Source organism: Stegodyphus dumicola, chromosome 4 (assembly GCF_044657685.1).
Source record: "Stegodyphus dumicola isolate Sdum_Otavi_A_Nest chromosome 4, ASM4465768v1".
NCBI classification, from domain to species: Eukaryota; Metazoa; Arthropoda; class Arachnida; order Araneae; family Eresidae; genus Stegodyphus; species Stegodyphus dumicola.
In genome coordinates, this window is record NC_140771.1 from 71319698 (window position 1) to 71336784 (window position 17087).

At 30.2% G+C, this 17087-nt stretch overlaps 1 protein-coding gene across 4 annotated transcripts in view; it reads left to right on the forward strand.

Annotated features, from left to right (window-relative positions):
• The window catches only part of fray (oxidative stress responsive kinase frayed), a 384455-nt gene extending 373311 nt beyond the window's left edge, over positions 1-11144 (forward strand). For all 4 annotated transcript variants that reach the window (XM_085815068.1, XM_035365925.2, XM_035365928.2 and 1 more), the window contains 7 exons: positions 160-270; positions 1164-1361; positions 2169-2218; positions 5600-5652; positions 8147-8215; positions 10363-10424; positions 10509-11144. In XM_085815068.1, the coding sequence (XP_085671194.1) occupies positions 160-270; positions 1164-1361; positions 2169-2218; positions 5600-5652; positions 8147-8215; positions 10363-10424; positions 10509-10589 (624 nt within the window). In that variant the 3' untranslated portion in view covers positions 10590-11144. The remainder of the gene's footprint in view (positions 1-159; positions 271-1163; positions 1362-2168; positions 2219-5599; positions 5653-8146; positions 8216-10362; positions 10425-10508) is intronic.
• Positions 11145-17087: the final 5943 nt, after the last annotated feature.

The following is a 17087-nucleotide window of genomic DNA, read 5'->3' on the forward strand; positions in this document are numbered from 1 at the left end:
ATAGGCCAATTTTAATAATGGAATACTTACTGAGCTTTGCACTTAGCATTTTTATGCAGCATACCTACCTCTACTTGTTTTGTGTAACATTTGTGCTGTAATAAGTCATTAGTGTAGTCGACTCTAAATTTACCAGAATAAGGCTTTATTATTTTTCAGCTGAAAAATACAAAAAGAGTTCCTGGTACTAGTGGCCGTCTTCATCGAACAGAAGCCGGTGACTGGGTCTGGTCATCAGATGAAGAAAGTGAAGAGAAAAATGAAACCTCTGTATGTGTTGTACTTCTATAAAAATATTACATTGTTTGATGCCTATTTTGGTATCTAACAAACATAAGAAGGTATGGCTATTAAATGTCAGCCAAATGTTTTCTCGGGTTTGACTAATTCATTGAATTATTTTCATAAATTTGCATGCAAAATTTTAGCCATCTGATTCAACAATAGCATATTTCTTTATGTAGCTAACAACATTAAAATATGCAATTTTAAAATTTCTTAGTTGAAACAAAGCTTTAACTAGTGAAGTAATTTTTAGCATATTAATGGTTATATGTTAATCACTGTTGTTATGTGTTCATTGGGCACTTTTGTACTCTTCTTGCAAATTTTTTTAATGTATTTCTTTATTTATGAGATTTAAAGTTACTTGTTGAAAAATTTAAAGCTATTTTATAAATTGAATGAAAAAGTTATGAGAGCAAAAATAAAAAACATGTAAAAGGAATAAAAAACATGTCCAGCGTTTGTTTTCATTATAGCTTGCTCTTGGAGGTTAAGTAGCATGTGCTTGATATGCATAAAACTTAATTAGCAAAAGAAATGTTAGAACTTGAATGGGGGGTCAATAATTAAAAAAAAAAAAAAAAAAAAAAAAAAAAAAAAACCATAATTTATTTTCCAAGTAATTAGTATCAAACCTCTTTTTAGGATAAATAAATAGGATTAAGGAAGCTATTACTGATGACATTTCTTCAGACTTTAGGGAACCATGAATATACAAAATTTTAAAGTCATATGATAATACTTTTTACAAAGGGAAAAAGTCATGTCTTAATCTTGCAACATACAAAATGGCAAATTGCAGAATATTTTTAGAAGCATTCTCTGCGTATTTCAACTTACATATGCCAAGTAATATATATATTTTCTTTTCTCATTAGGATACCCCTAGCAACAAAATTGAACAGCTTTCAGCAGAGAGCGAGTCACAAAAAATTGAAGCTCAGCCTCCTAGTACGCAGTCAGATAGTCTTCCATGTAATGTAACACCTGTTTCAAATGAAATTACTCCTCCTAAAGATCAAAATACAGTTGTTAGTTCTGAACCAAGTGCTTATCAAGAAAATGTTGCCACATTAGTAAGTTGTCTTTCAAATTTGAAACTACATTGCTATAATAGACATAAAGCAGATACTGATTCTGTTTGTAAAAGGAATGACAGTATTTTTTTTTTTTTAAATCCTACAGAATTTTTCAATATTTATTCTGCTTTTTCAGTTAGTTTTGTTGTTACTGTTTAAATTCCCTTGGCATTTCATTATTTAAAGGAATATGTCTTTATATGAAAATAAAATTCATTTGTCTTACATCTGATTTTCATGTAAATACCAGACTGATAAATAATAATCTCTGATGATAAAATGTACATAATAATAATACAAATCCAAAAATGTCATTATAATGGTAAATTATGCAGGCAAATTCTATAGGATCTGAATAAATTTTAGGCACAAGACACTGCCCCTTCAGTAGATTTGGAACGAAATCTGATTATGTTTAATTCAAAATTATTAATTATTATTATCATTATTTATATAAAAAAACTCCAAGTGATACACATGTATAGAACAAAGTTTTAGAAAAGGAATAAAGAAATTATGAATTATGTTTTTGACAATTTGAAATTCAATTCATCAACTGAACGTTTTTCGGTAATTTTAGCAGGATATTCTTTATAAGTTGGCAAAAAACCAAGAAATAATGAGGGATTTGTCATTTTTTATAATATTTAATATGAAATTAGAGAACTTATATAGCCTGGTAGTGATTTTATTCTGAATTAGAATTATTTTTGGAGCTTATAGAAAGTTCATGATCTTAGAAATTTGTCATATGTTTTGTTATGCAGTAAATTTCTATTATTCATATGCATTTATTTATTTTAGACAAATGAATCTAGTAGTCCTCAACTAATTAATCTGGTTTTAAGGATACGGTATGTAATTCATTCTTTTTAATTGTTTGTAGGTAATGTACTCTTGTAAATATTTCAACTTTCCAAAATTAACGAAAGTTGGATGTTACCTTTTTTAGTTTGTTCACATCTGTTTTTCACTTTATATAATGTTAACTTTTTTTTTAAATTAAACTTCGCAAAATATGTAAAGATTTTAAATATTTATAATTTTTAGGTTTTAAAACCATTCAGACAGTGCATTGAAAAATTGACTGAAAAATATTATACTATTTCTTAATTTTATCTGGTTTTCAAAAGTTAATTGCCTAATACTAATTCACCAATAACTGGAAAAGTTGTACTTTTAATTGACTCACAATTTTATATAAAGAAATTCAATTTTGTGTTCGTAACAAAAAAGTTGAATACAATATACTTATATTTGGAATCGTATGTATATCACATTTTTGAGAAATAATAATAAAAAAAAAAATGGCAAAAATATATTTACGGGTGCCCCTTGGCGATTTTTAATAGCTCATGGATACCAAGTTTGTGCAATTCCTTTGACTTATTTTGGCTTTGTGTAGCTGTAATTTTTGCACCAAAAATCACCGATTGAGGAAATTTAACTTTCATCTTTCGAAAGCATGACTTAGGATATGTATTAGATTTTTATATATAGCATTGTTCTCATATAGGTATTTTGATGCAAAATCGGACTTTTTCTGTCCATATTTCGATTCTATGACTCAAATTACGCCAAACTACCAAGTTTCGTAAAAATCGCACAAATAGTTTTTAAAAAAATTGCCTCTCAAAATTTTAGCTGCTCAATGTTAATTGAGTTTGGTATATACTTATTAATCTCTCTTTTTTTATTAAACTTATTTGATTCTTCCTTTCACATTTTGGAATTTAAGTTCATTCCAAATATAATTCACCTATTTTTTTATGATTTATTTTTAAAATTTGTATTTTTATAAATTTTTCAAAAACTTTTTAATTATAATCTATAAAATTTTTGTCATCATCTTAAAGTAGACATATTTCTAAGCATATCTGCAAAAAGTTAGTTTTTTTATTCAAAATTTCCGAAGATATATGTGAATTTATATATTGGCGCGATTTGAAATTTGGCATATTTGTTGAAAGTGATAAAATATCAAATGTGGTTTAGACAGTTTGCTAAAATTATTTGAATGTAAGAATGATGTGACTTTTTTTCCCGCTCATGCACAATGTAAAAAAGGTAGGAACAAGGTCTTTTTTTTTTTTTTTTTTTTTCCACTCTGGCATAATGGAAGGGAAAGGAAAATTAGCTGCCATATATTAAGAAGTTTGCCAAGTGATTTATTCTTGGCACAAACTGAAAAAATTGCAACAAGATATTGAATTTCTCTGTAAATTTTGTACAAAATTTAATAATTTGAGTCATAAAATTGAAGTATGGAAAAATTGGTATGTTATTTCAGAAAAAGTCCTATTTTGTGTCAAAATACCTATATGTTAGAACAATGCTATATATAAATCTAACATATATCTTAATTTGCACTTTCGAGACGTGAAAAACGCAATTTGAATTTTGTCAACTGGCCCAGTAGAATGGGAGAAATAAAACTGTCCACCCCTTTTTTTTCCCGCAGTATACACAGCAACCTATTTTCACTTAAAAAACATCAGAGAATTGCAGAAACTTGGCATTGCGCACTCCCTTGGCTTTGTCCATGTACACATCGATCTGTTTTCACTTAAAAAGTCAAAGGAGCCGCTAAAAATATGTAATCTCAGTAAACTACATTTTAAATGAAACAATCAAATAAAAAAAAAAAAAAAAAAAAATCATCCTAGCACTACACAAAGGAAATATCCACTTACCTTATTAGAAATTTTCCTGTCTTCAGTCAAAATTCCTTAACAGCATCCAAAAACTTCCTAAAATTATCTGAACTAGAATCTGTATACTGGCATTGCCATATAAATTCACAAAGACAAGAGTAAAAAATATCCTCCGTAGTGTCAGTATCCTCCGACGTTCGACCATACACATTTCCTTCGTACAAACAGGACACTTATAATGTGTCCAGGTAAACCTTTATTTACACACCAGTCAATTAATGCTCTTTTCCCCTTTTGTTCCTAATCGTACAGAAACTTCAAATTAATCTCACATTTTTCAGCCATTTTACCGTCTAAACCGCAAAACAAGGAAGGAACTTCCTAACCAAGACAAACCACAAGCCCTTACAAATTTTTTCCCATCATTCAAATTCATTGCAGTCACGCAACCAATTATGTCATAATAGGGTTTCCATAACATTCAACTGCTCAGGTTACCCTAAATGAAAAACTACTTTGCGATAATACAAGGGGCACCCTTAAATCTATAGGAAACAAATAATACTTTTCTAAGGGATATGACTTCATACAAACTCTGCAGCAGTGCTCTATACCTTCAGTTTAAATCATCAAATGCACCAAAGAATACTAATTGACATTTCTGTAAGAGGCAGTATCCAACTTTTCAAGAACAGTTGAAAAACAGAAGTAGAGATAGCATATTATTGATAGATCTTCTGATTCCAGATCAAATTTTGATTCATCTATATGCAGACAATTCAACTTTTTATAGATAATGTCTAGTTTCTTTTTGATTTATATGCATAATTTGTGTCGGGGGAAGATTCTGTAGGCAAGAGTTTCTAAATTACTTTGGTTTTCTACTCTTATTTATTATTTTTTAATTTTAATTCTGGCCTTTTAATTGCTAATTTCTCAAAATTCCACTTGCTTAAATTTCTTTTTAGTAATTCACCACATTTGGAATTACTTTTGGTTTTTACTTTTACTCTTGCCTACCTGGATGACGAAATACGAATTGAATGATTGAAGAGTTAGATTTGGAGACAACTTTCCCTTGATAAGTCTGTCTCCTGCCTGCTCAGCAATCATTCACTTATGCATTTTTATAAATAAATTTTTTAGGTTTAAATTTTAATACTTGCACTTAATTTACATATGCTCTCAGAATTTAAATGATATTGTAGATTAGTGTGCAACAATAATTAATCATTTATTTGTTTGCATTAAATTTAAATAAATATATATACGTATTTTCCAAATTTTGAAAAAGAGGTTCATTTGTCCTGCACTAAAATAAGTAGGGACAAAAAAAAAAAAAAAAAAAAAAAAAATTGTAAGATAAATTTCTCTGCAGCCTGCAAATAGTTAAAAACTGTTCATAAGCTCAATTATGAAGATGAAAGCATGTTATCTTGAAATTTTGCGATATAAAATATGTATTAGGCAATAATTATTGCCGACAAGCATATATTTTAAGCTGCATTTATTTTAAATTATGCTACCATGTTCTTTTTAATAATAATGTGCAGAAGTTGATTTTTCCCCCTCTAATTGCAGGAACCAAAAAAAGGAATTAAATGACATTAGGTTCGAATTTCTTCCAGATAGAGGTAAATTGTACATTTCATTTACAGTTGTGTGTATGCTTGATATTATTTTGATTTGATTTACTGAAGCTGCCTATTTGGCCAGCTTGAAATAGTTATTATAAAAAAGGGAAATATATAATGATTTTAATGAGTTCACCTAATGTAATTTCATGAAAATATTTAGTGATTTTAATAGTAAACCAAAAGTATTGTTTTTCTTTATTACATTTGTTTAATCAAATGTTCAGTCAAACAATTCTAAATTTAAGATGTAACAAATAATACAATGAGCTGCCATAAATACTGAAGCTCACTATCTAATTTCTTTAACCACTTGTGCTACGACTAAACTTTATGGTTGCGGTGCCGTGCGCTACAATATAACAAGCGGTAAAGTGTCTCATTTACACCGCTCCTCGTCTGCATGTGCAATCCAGAGCTGTAACTTGAGAAATAAACAATCTCGTTGTTAGGCGACGTTTGCACCACTTTATTTTCATTTTTGCGCGCGGTTTGAGACAAAAGCATCTCGACGTGCGTGGCACGTCTTTTTAGTGCAATTGGTTAATATGACAACTACTTTTAATCATGCTTTAAAAAGAACTGGAGTGAAGGAAAATTTTAATTTTTCAGTGTTTTTAAAATAGCTATTATAGTAGTTGCATATTATAGATTTGGAATGAATTTTGTAAATAAAAAATTGGCTAAATTGTCTTTTTCACAGAAGTTAGGGGAAAAATTATAAATAATTAATACAGTGCAAAGTCCAGTATCCTGAATGATCCAGTCCTCAAAACCACCAAAATTGTTTTTCTCGTAGGCTTTACGCATGCTCATTTGATTCACCTCTCCACGCATAATAAAAAACATCTGGAGAGTCCAGATTCTTAATTTAACTTCGACACTAAATAAAATACCTTGTTATTGAAGAAGCAATCATTTTAGCATAAATTTGTACGATCAGTGATTTGGCTCCATTGCTGCGTATTTGCTTGGCACACATTTCAAACCGAAATATTCCACATAGATGAATCGTTGATCTGACGCCAACCTGGTGAATCATTATTTATTATACTTTTCTTTCATCACAACATGTTTATCAAAATATGACAACTTGAGTGATGACTGTAGCGATGCCTAAACATTTTTTTTTTTTTTTTAATGTTAGTAATTGAATAATAAAGAGGTTATGGTAACCTTTTATGTTGACATTATTACGCTTGGCAGTGATTACGGATGGGGAAAAATTTAACAAAAATTTCTTTTCATATGCTAAAAATATATTTTGTTGATTATGCTGATAGACCCAAAAATTACATTTAGGGCAATTTGAATTAAGAATGACTGATTTTTTATTCACATAAACCCGGAACCAGCGCCAGGGCTCATATAGCCAAACCTCTTAGAATTTAAGACCCACAGAGACGGCATCAGGCGGTAAGATATCTAGCGCCAGGCCTCAACAAAGCTTAAGTATATGTGGGAATTTATTTATTCAGAACTCTGATAAGCATATGCAAGAAATAGACATAAGTGTAATAAATAACTAAACTAATACAATTCAGGGTTAATTGTCTCAGTGCGCAATAGAAGCAAGATAAAATTTAACGGAACAATTTGTCGTTAGTCGCCAAGCTCATGATGCATGGCCAAATATGTATAGTGAAGGATAGCTAAATTTGATGATGACAGCCGCTTAAAGGTGTTCGGATATCGCAAAACAAAGGTGAAATTTTTCAGTTACCGGATTTTGTAAAGAAATGTGGAGAAGTGGTAATAAATGAAAATATAAAAGAAGTTTTTCATCGTGATGCCAGTGCTTATATATCGTCAATGAATTAATGAATGACAAAATCTGTAGTATGGTTCTAGATCCAGAAAATACCGCTACCAATAGCGAAGAAAGTGACAGAAACAGCAGTTACAGGACTTCTACAGTGTTACTGAACAAGAGATTATGTCTACAGAATTTAAGAGAAAGTATTAGCACAAAAAAACAAAGCAACTTTAAACAACTAACATTGAAAGAAATGTTTAATAAGGTAAACAAATAAATATTAAGCTTTTTTTTTTTTTTTTTTTTTTTTTTTTGTAAATTTTGATAGATCATAAATACTGCATTATTTCATAAATCACGATTTCATATTTTTAGTTTTATAATTTCTATTATATGCCACCTTACTAGATTTAAAGTGATGATCTAATATCCAGAAAAATTCCAAATCCGGAATCGCCGAAGTACTGTATTTACTGAATGAATGGTAATGGCACTATCAGAATCATGCAAATGAGTATAATTAATTTTAAAATGTATTAATAAAAGGTAAACATCATAAATATTTTTTTCAGCTTTTCCATTTGTATTAAAAAGTAAAACATTTAATTCAAAATGCAGTGAGCACTTTTTTTAATGGATTGCAATATATAATGAACTTTTTAATGGATGTGGTATATAGATACTTTTTTAATGGATAGATGCAATACATGTTGTTTTAGAATTTTGAAATGTTTCTAGATACAGCTGATGGTATTGCAGCAGAACTTGTTGGTGCTGGTTTGGTAGATGGCAAAGATATAATAGTTGGTAAGTAGCTATTTAAAATTTAAGAGGTACAAGATTAAGAAACTGTCTCTTGCAATCTTTATATGTAGATGCATACTTTGTTTAGCTTTGGATCTACTTCTTCTTCGTACAAGATTAAGAAACTGTCTCTTGCAATACTTTGTTTAAATTTGGATCTACTTCCTTCTTCGTTAGCATAACATTAATTAAAGCTACATCTCTGAATTTGGCAGTTCAGTGTTTAATTATACTGAATTGCGTATAACAGTAGTTCCCAAGTGTGGTGAATTTTATAAAAACACGTCCACTGAAAGGTAGTGGTAATATTTTACTTAAAGAGGAAGGATACAAAGATGCAGAAGATTTTGCTGGTGCCGAAGTTTTAATAAAATTGGCATATTTTTGCAAAACTGAATGAAAATGCAGACAAAGATTATTTTTTAACATTGCAGCAAATCTTGATATCAAATGAACTTGATCTTTCTCAATTAAAATTTTGATAGGTTTTGCATGGATTCATGCATTTAGCACTAGTTCCCCATCTGAATTAATTTTTACAGAAGATAATTTTGTCAAATAATCTTACCAATATCTTGTGACAACAGTCTGAAAAGCAAAATTTAACAGCACGGAATTCACAGAATTTTGAATTTCAGTAAAAGATTAATATACCCTTGTAAGTGATAGGCTCTGTTGATTTTATTTCCATTTTTGATGTATTTTTGTGAAGCTTGGTTTTCGGCAGCTGCTGTAATAAAAAATATAAGCAAGTAGAACAAAAATTAACATGGAAGAGGAAATGAAGGTGGACATGTCCAGTTTATCTCCACGATTAAGAAAATGTGCCATGATTTGTAGGCTCATCTATCGCAGTAATTATTTAATATTAAAATTTTTTTAAATAAAGTTAAAAAAATTTAAATAATTCAATAATGACTTTTTTAAAATCTCATACAATTTGTGGTAGGGCACCATGAAAAAAAGCAACTCGGAAAATTTTGGGAACAGCTGATGACATTTAAATTACGGCTCTGTATGTTTGAAAACTTACAGTGCCGTAATTTAATTATGTAATTTAAGAGGGGTGAGAAATTTAACTTTTAACCTAGTATAAATATGTTTGATATTTTCAAGGTATAAAAACTTAAGATTCACTAGATTAGTGTTATGCACTACCTGCCAGCTTACTAGCTATAGGAGAGTTAGCAGCTAGTAATGAAGTTGTGTGAAATGCTTTATATATATTGCTGAAAACTTGTAAAGATTTCATTTAGTTTATAGACAGAAAAATGACGATTCCATAAATCACTATGTAAAATCTTAGAACGAGGATTGGCAACCTTTTCTAGTAGGAGGGCATATTTCAGAAATTGTAACTATAGGATATGTAAAGCTTTCATTTAGTTACAGTGTTCATTTAAATTACGGCTCTGTATGTTTGAAAACTTACAGAGCCGTAATTTAAGAGGGGTGAGAAATTTAACTTTTTAACCTAGTATGAATATGTTTGATATTTTCAAGGTATAAAAACTTAAGATTCACTAGATTAATATTATGCACTACCTGCCAGCTTACTAACTATAGGAGGATTAGTAGCTATTAATGAAGTTGTGTGAAATGCTTTATATGTATTGCAGAAAACTTGTAAAACTTTCATTTAGTTTATAGACAGAAAAACAACAATTCCATAAATCATTATGTAAAATTCTAGAACAAGGATTGACAACCTTTTCTAGTTGGAGAGCATAATTTTAGAAATTGCAGTTTTATAAGAGAGAAATGCCATCTTCTGCTTACAACTCGAAACACAAATTCATGAAATGAAAGCTTATATATGAACAGAGGCTACAGATGTAAAATGTACCATGTCATTGTTGGACAAAAGTATACGAGGATAATGGAGAAAGACTGTACTTCATTTTAAGTGGAGTGTATGAAGATAATGGAGACAGAATATAGTTCATTGTTGTATAGTTATGTTTTAAGTTTAGATTAGACATCACTGAATTGTTTTTTTTGTTAAAATATGAATTATTCATTTAATATCTAAAATTTTAAATTTGAGCGGTGGGTACTGAATTGCCAGTCCCTATGCTAGAAAACATATGCAAATCTCATGATCAATTATAATTTCCTTAGCTCTGAGAAGTCCTTTCTTCCTTTTACAGTTGCTGCTAATCTTCAGAAACTTGTGGATAATTTGTCATTAAAATCTGCAGTCTTTGCCTTGGTGAGTAGTTTTAAAATGCTTAATATGTTCTCTCCTCCCCATGAAATTCTCAGTTATTAAAAGATCTGTAAATTTCTGTTGCAGAATCCTGGTCCTAATCCTTCTGAGGTGCCTGATGAAAAAGCTCTAATAGGTTTTGCACAGTTATCTATTGCTACAGAATAAAACGATATGGGACCAAATATAATTCTACCAGCATTAAGATCACCTAAAGAACTAGTCCAGCCTTCAGGCTCAGACGTTTGCTTTGCCAACCACTTCAGGTGGTCTTCACTTGCCTCTGTCTGGAAACTTTCTTTGTGAAAGATTATGCTATTATAGTTCATTATTTATGATATAAAATGCCAATTTAATATATATTTTGGACCTGTGTACCTTTTTGCAATATATAGCCTTATCAGTTCTATATTTCTGTGATTCTTTGTGATTTCTTAACATGACTGAAAAAACGTTTTGTATCAATTGCACAAAGTGCAACAAATATCCAGGACTGTGAAGGCCTTCTGCACTAAGGGGCCTTAAATTTCTGAAGATGCATAAACCTGATCCTGGACGAAAAATCCCTTCATTCTTTTGTTAAAAAAAGATGCAAACTGCAGCATTCCCCACCTTTACAATTTCTACTGAAACTCTTTGAAAATGGAAACTCACTTCTTATAATGCACTTTTTGTTGTACTATGTTTTCGTAACTGTTTGTGAATAAAGTGAGAAAAAGGGAATACGTTAAGATGATTTATGAATTGATTTTCAAATAACAAATTTTTAAAATGTGATATCTTAAATCATAGAAAAATGTGATAACTTTATAATTCTGCATATAGAAATATATATATAAAAAATAATAATTAGCAAGAAATTGCTATTTCTTTTTTTCATTGTAAACGTATGAAAATCTAATAATAGAGGGAAGAATGGGCAAATTGTAACCGCGTTGTTTTAAAATTATTTGTATTTTATTATATTACATTTTTTAATGTGTCAAATGTTCTATCTTTCAATTACAAATTGCTGACTGCGTGTATGAGTAGGTTTCATACAGGGTTCTTAGCCACATTTTAGTTAAAAAAAATAAGCACATTTTAAGGAAAAAATAAGCACCTGTCTAATTACATTATACACAACTGCATAACCTTAAAAGAAAAATTAGACTTGTAATTTAAAATATGAGCAATGCAATATTTATTAAGAGAATGAGCATTGCCTCAGCAATGGAAAACAATTAACTTTTTTTTTTTTTTTTTAAATTTTAAATGACAGTTCAATTTACAGAATTATTTTACAATGAGAGAAAAAAAAACTATGCAGAACTAAACTATATTACAAAATTTAATGATGATATTTCAGTTGAAAATATAGAAAAATAATAATAAGCCATATTAATTGTATTCGTTTGGCACCTAATAATAAATACAATTTATTTTTCCCACTCATATTAATATTTAAATAATTTAACTTAAATCAAAATTTTGAACATTTTCTAAATTTTCATTGCATAACAGTTTTCCCTTAACATATATCCCAAGCAAAGTAATTTAAGTAAAAAAGAGGCACATTTCTGAAATCAGAAGATGGGAAATTGCTTCATTCAATTATCCTTTAACAGTAAAAGCTTAACTAACCCGCATACTCGGAAATTCCCGAATATTCCGGATAGTAACTGGAAAAAGAGGAGTGGGGGATATTGTAGCCGTTCTTTAGATTTAAATTTAGGCTAAATAAATGATTTTTGATATTTCGATATGTGCATCATATAAAACCCAACGGAACTGAGAAATATTCTGCTTAGAAAGCATAGTAAAACTCTTTTAAGTGTTCATAAACAAATCTCGGACTGAACATCAAAATTAATTATCAATGCAAAATACCGCAAACGTTATTGCGCAATACGTGCGGCGTAATTCTTCCATATGTGATATTACGCAATCGGAATCAACACCTGCCGGTATTCGGAGAACAGGGTTCGTACAGTCCTTAAAAGTTCTTAATTTTTTCAAAAAGGATTTTTGGTCCTTAAAAGTCCTTAATTTTGGCCAAAATGAATAAACGGTCTTTAATTTTGCTCATTTGACATTTCTTATCATTTCTAATGATTGCCATTCTAAGTGTGAATTAAGATTTCTCATGAATATGGAATTAAAATTACACGGCTCTTAACCAATCTGTTGGCGGATTTGCGTTGCAAACGATAAAAAAAAAAAAAAAAAAAACAATTAGCTACCCGAACAAAAGTATCGGTGTCTGATTGGCTATTTACCCAATCTTTCGAAACAGGTGTTATCCATAAATTTAGGCAGATTGTGACGAGAGCGTGAAGCCGGAATTTCTTTAGAGGCGAAAGTGATGATAAATGTGCTCGAGAAAAAAAAAGGGGGGAGGGATTCTGAAAATATTTGCCAAAATTAGAGCAATCTCAACCTGGAAGGCCGAAAACCTTCCGACGCCAATAGGATCCAAATGCCTGGAAAGTGCATTTTCAATAAACTGTGGCTTCATCAAGCTGACTACAAAGAATGGATATTGACGGACGGCAATCCTTAAATGTGGTCTTTGTCTGAAACAAATTGAAATTTCTAGAATGGGAGAGTCAGCGCTGAAAATTCACATGAAAATTAAGTTTCGTTTTATTATTTCAATTTGTTTTTGCACGGTTTTGCTTAGCTTAATTTCTGTGTTTGTTTCAATTAAGCCATCAATAATTTTTTATCACCTTCTACGGAGTTTATTCTCTTTTGCACATACTATATGTATGGGAATGGGATATCGGGATTATGAGTTTATTCCTGCAGAGGGTCTGTTATCGATTTCGCGGGAAATCTGTTGGCTCCATTTCGATTTTAGGTCGCCAAGGGCAAATTCGGTAACGCTAGCCGAGAAAAAGTGAAGTTCGGAAATACGTTTTGAAGCTTCAATAGACAATTAAGTATTTGGTTTAAACCTATGTTGTTGATAGTAATGCATAATTTTTGCTAATGGCAATACAATTATTAGTTGAAAATAACTAAAAAAATTTTTAATATTTTTAAAGCTGAAAACAACTAATTGAAACTAATTTTCCTGAATTACTAAAGTTATTGGGTAGAAGTTTAACTGAAAATATACATTCCGTATTATATATATATATATACAGTACATAGTCCGAGGTCGGGACTTCGGCGATCCCAGATTTGAGATTTTTCTGGATAATAGATCATTTTAAATCTACTCAGATGACACGTAGAAATTATAAAATTGAAAATATGAAATCGTGATTTATGAAATAATGAAGCATTTATGATTTAAATGGTATCAAAATTTACAAAAGAAAAAGAGCTTAATATTTATATGTTTACTTTATTAAACATTTCTTTCAATGTGAGTTGTTTGATTTGTTTTCTCTGCTAATACTATAGACATATAATTTCTTGTTCAGTTATTAAGTTCAAGTCCTGTAATTGCTGTGTCGAGAATTCCGAATAACTTGTCAATCAAAATTTTTTCTCGTTCAGTAACCTCTCTGTTACTTTCTTCACTATCGGTAGCTGTATTTTCTGGATTTAGAACCATACTACAGATTTCGCTCTCCGTTAATTGATTGATGATTGGGCATTGTCATCGCAATGAAAAACTTCTGTTTAACTTCGCTAAATTCTGCGGCCATGCGAACTCTGGCGCTGGTTCTGGCTTTATGTGAATAACAAATCGGTTATTCTTAATTCATATAGCACTAAATATAATAGTTTGTCCTGTGAGTATCATTAACAAAATCTATTTTTAGCATAACGAAAGAAATTTCTGCTAAATCTCCCCTTGTCAACATTTTAGCGCATTAAACTTAAATCTGTAATCGGATAATACTCTGTTATTTGGCGTCGCCGCATGATTCATCTCTCAAGTTGTCATCCGTTGATAAACATGCGGTGATGAAAGCAAAATACAATAAATAATGATTCGCGATTTCGGTATCAAGGATATAAAATATTAGTTGGTGTAAAATTAACAAATGTTTCGGTTTGAGATTATGCCAAGCAGATACGCAGCTATGGAGTCAAGTTACTAATCACACAAATTTATGCTAAAATAATTATTTCTTCAATAATGAGATATTTTATTTAGCGCCAAACTGAGATTAAGAATCGGGATTTCCGGCATGTTTTTTTATGATGATGAAAAAAATCTAATGCGCATGCGTAAAGCATACCACTTCCCTTCAAAAAAGCCCTAAAAAATTGGTTCATGGTGGCTTTCAGGTCCGGATTTTAGATCATTCCAGATACTGGATGTCCGGATTTCGGACTGTATAACTTACCAGTATGGATTCACTCTTTTAAAATAATTCTACTTTAATTAAACTTAGGAGATAATATAATCAATTAATCAATATTGTTTAAGAAATAAATTATATATATATATAGTAAAAAATGAATATTTTCACTATTCAAGTATTCACTGTGACAAGTATTCTTATCTTGTCACATGAACAGGCCTCTGTGGAAAGGGACTGCTCTGTAAATAAAGCAATTGAAATTGAAAATTTAAGTGATTCATCATACATTTTTCAACGCACAGTATTTGATTACATAAAATTTTCTGGAGGTGTTCTTAATATCGAAATTAATAAAGAAATGAGATCAGCAGCAACTTCTGCAAGAAGTGGAGTTCGTTATTTAGAAGAACAAAAACCTTTAACTAAATCTGAAAATTCAAAGAGGAAAAGAAATATTATTGAGGAAGAAATTGATTATATGAAGCAGAAGAAAAAAATTTCTTCGAAGAGACATTAAAGATATTAATGAAGAAGTAGATGCTTAAGCAGATGAAGCTGAGACCAGCAGGAACATTGATTTGTTTATCAAAGCAAATGAACTTAGAAGAATAGTTAAAGAAAAGGAAATAGACATAAATAAATTAGATGTTAAAATAGCTGAAAAGATTTCAGATTTAAAAAAAGCACAAATGTTTTGTATCTTTTATTGTACAGTTTATTATTCTAGTATCTTTCAAAAAACCAAGGAAATAAATTGTATGTTTACAAATCAGTTATTTTAATCTGCAAAATATTCTTACATTGTGATTATAATAGTAGTTGACTGTGTTTAAATAAATATCAAATAAGTTAAATAATAATCATGTAAATCTCTAAAATAGTGACTGTTATTAGTGTAAAATACACTTATACATGTTTTTCAAGAAATTATGTTCCTAATTTAATGTTATCTACTTCATAACTTGTAGGGAGTTAGTTTAATTTTCAAAATTGTTTTATGGTAAGTATTAAATTGAATTTAATAATAGTGCATAATACACACTTCTGTTAGTTTCTTAAAGTGAAATTACAAGCATGAAGTCGGTGGTACGGATAATTACTTTATTCTATTCATTTTTTTGTTTGCTGATAGGTCCTTAATTTTTTCTTTGATGGTTCTTAAAAGTCCTTAATTTTCATGTAAGGAAATGTGTACGAACCCTGGAGAAAGAACTAAATAAAGGAAAAGAAAGAGACTTACTAATCTGGGGTGTTACTGATTCTAATTTTCAACAGACTGTATTAAATTTCCGAAATAAAATCAATCTTCGCTGGGGTTGGGTAGACCGCAAAAACTAGTCCTATTCAATCCAGATTGGACAGTGACAGAAAAAAGTCCGCTGCTTCAATATTCGAGATTTTGCGGAGAAACTCCCAACCTCCGTACTGTATAACGTATTGGCAAAGAAAATGAAATTATTTTTGACTATTCGATTACTTTCCTTTTATTTAAGCCATTCCAAATATTATTCCTTAGAAAGCTAATCTGTGTAAAAACACACCCATTTTTGGAAGTTTATCTATACTTCAGCAGTTACTGCAATTATATTATTACAGTAAGACCCCGCTTAACGCGGGGGATACGTTCCATCAAAGTAGAGCGTAATGCGAAACAGCGCTAAACGAGGCTATCTTTACATGTAAATGTTGGGGTTAGGGGAAGATGGCTAGGAAATTGGTTAGGTATTAAATTTAAAAAGTATGTTTTTTTAATAAAAATAAAACCAAACATTTATTTCTTAAAGCCCAAATTAATACCACATTATTATTTCTTGCAAAAATAAAAACAAAATATAAGTAACAAAACGAATATTCTTAAAAAAAAAATTTCTTAGTCAGTCATATTTAGTTAGCCTTCGCGTTTTCAGTGTTCTGCCTTTTTGTGACAAAAGCATCTAATGTTGTTTGCCTTTTTCTTTTGCGTTGTTCTCTTAAAAGTTCTTCATAAACGGATAGAGCATCTCTAACACCACGCCTTACTTTTGAGCTCCTGTCAAAATTCGGATCATTTTCAATGAATTGATCCATTATTTCAATTATGGTAGACAAACTCCTTTTTACAAACGCCATCGAAAGTTCTTTTTGCTCTTCTGAATCACTGCTGTCAACATTTTTGTTCAGTTAATTCCTTGAGCTCATCATTAGAAAGACTAGCCGCTGCTTCTTGAATTATTTCTTCGACATCTTCCACGTTTACCCCTTCAAAATATGTCTGTACAATACCACACCAAACAAGAAATACAAGTACACTCTTTCGGATATGTATTGAAACCTACCGCTGCATAATATTTCGGGGAATCCCCGTATGCTGCGAGCGATTTCGTGGAATCCCCGGGTTGAAATAAAAGAGCGCTAAACCGACAAACAGCGTTAAGCGGGG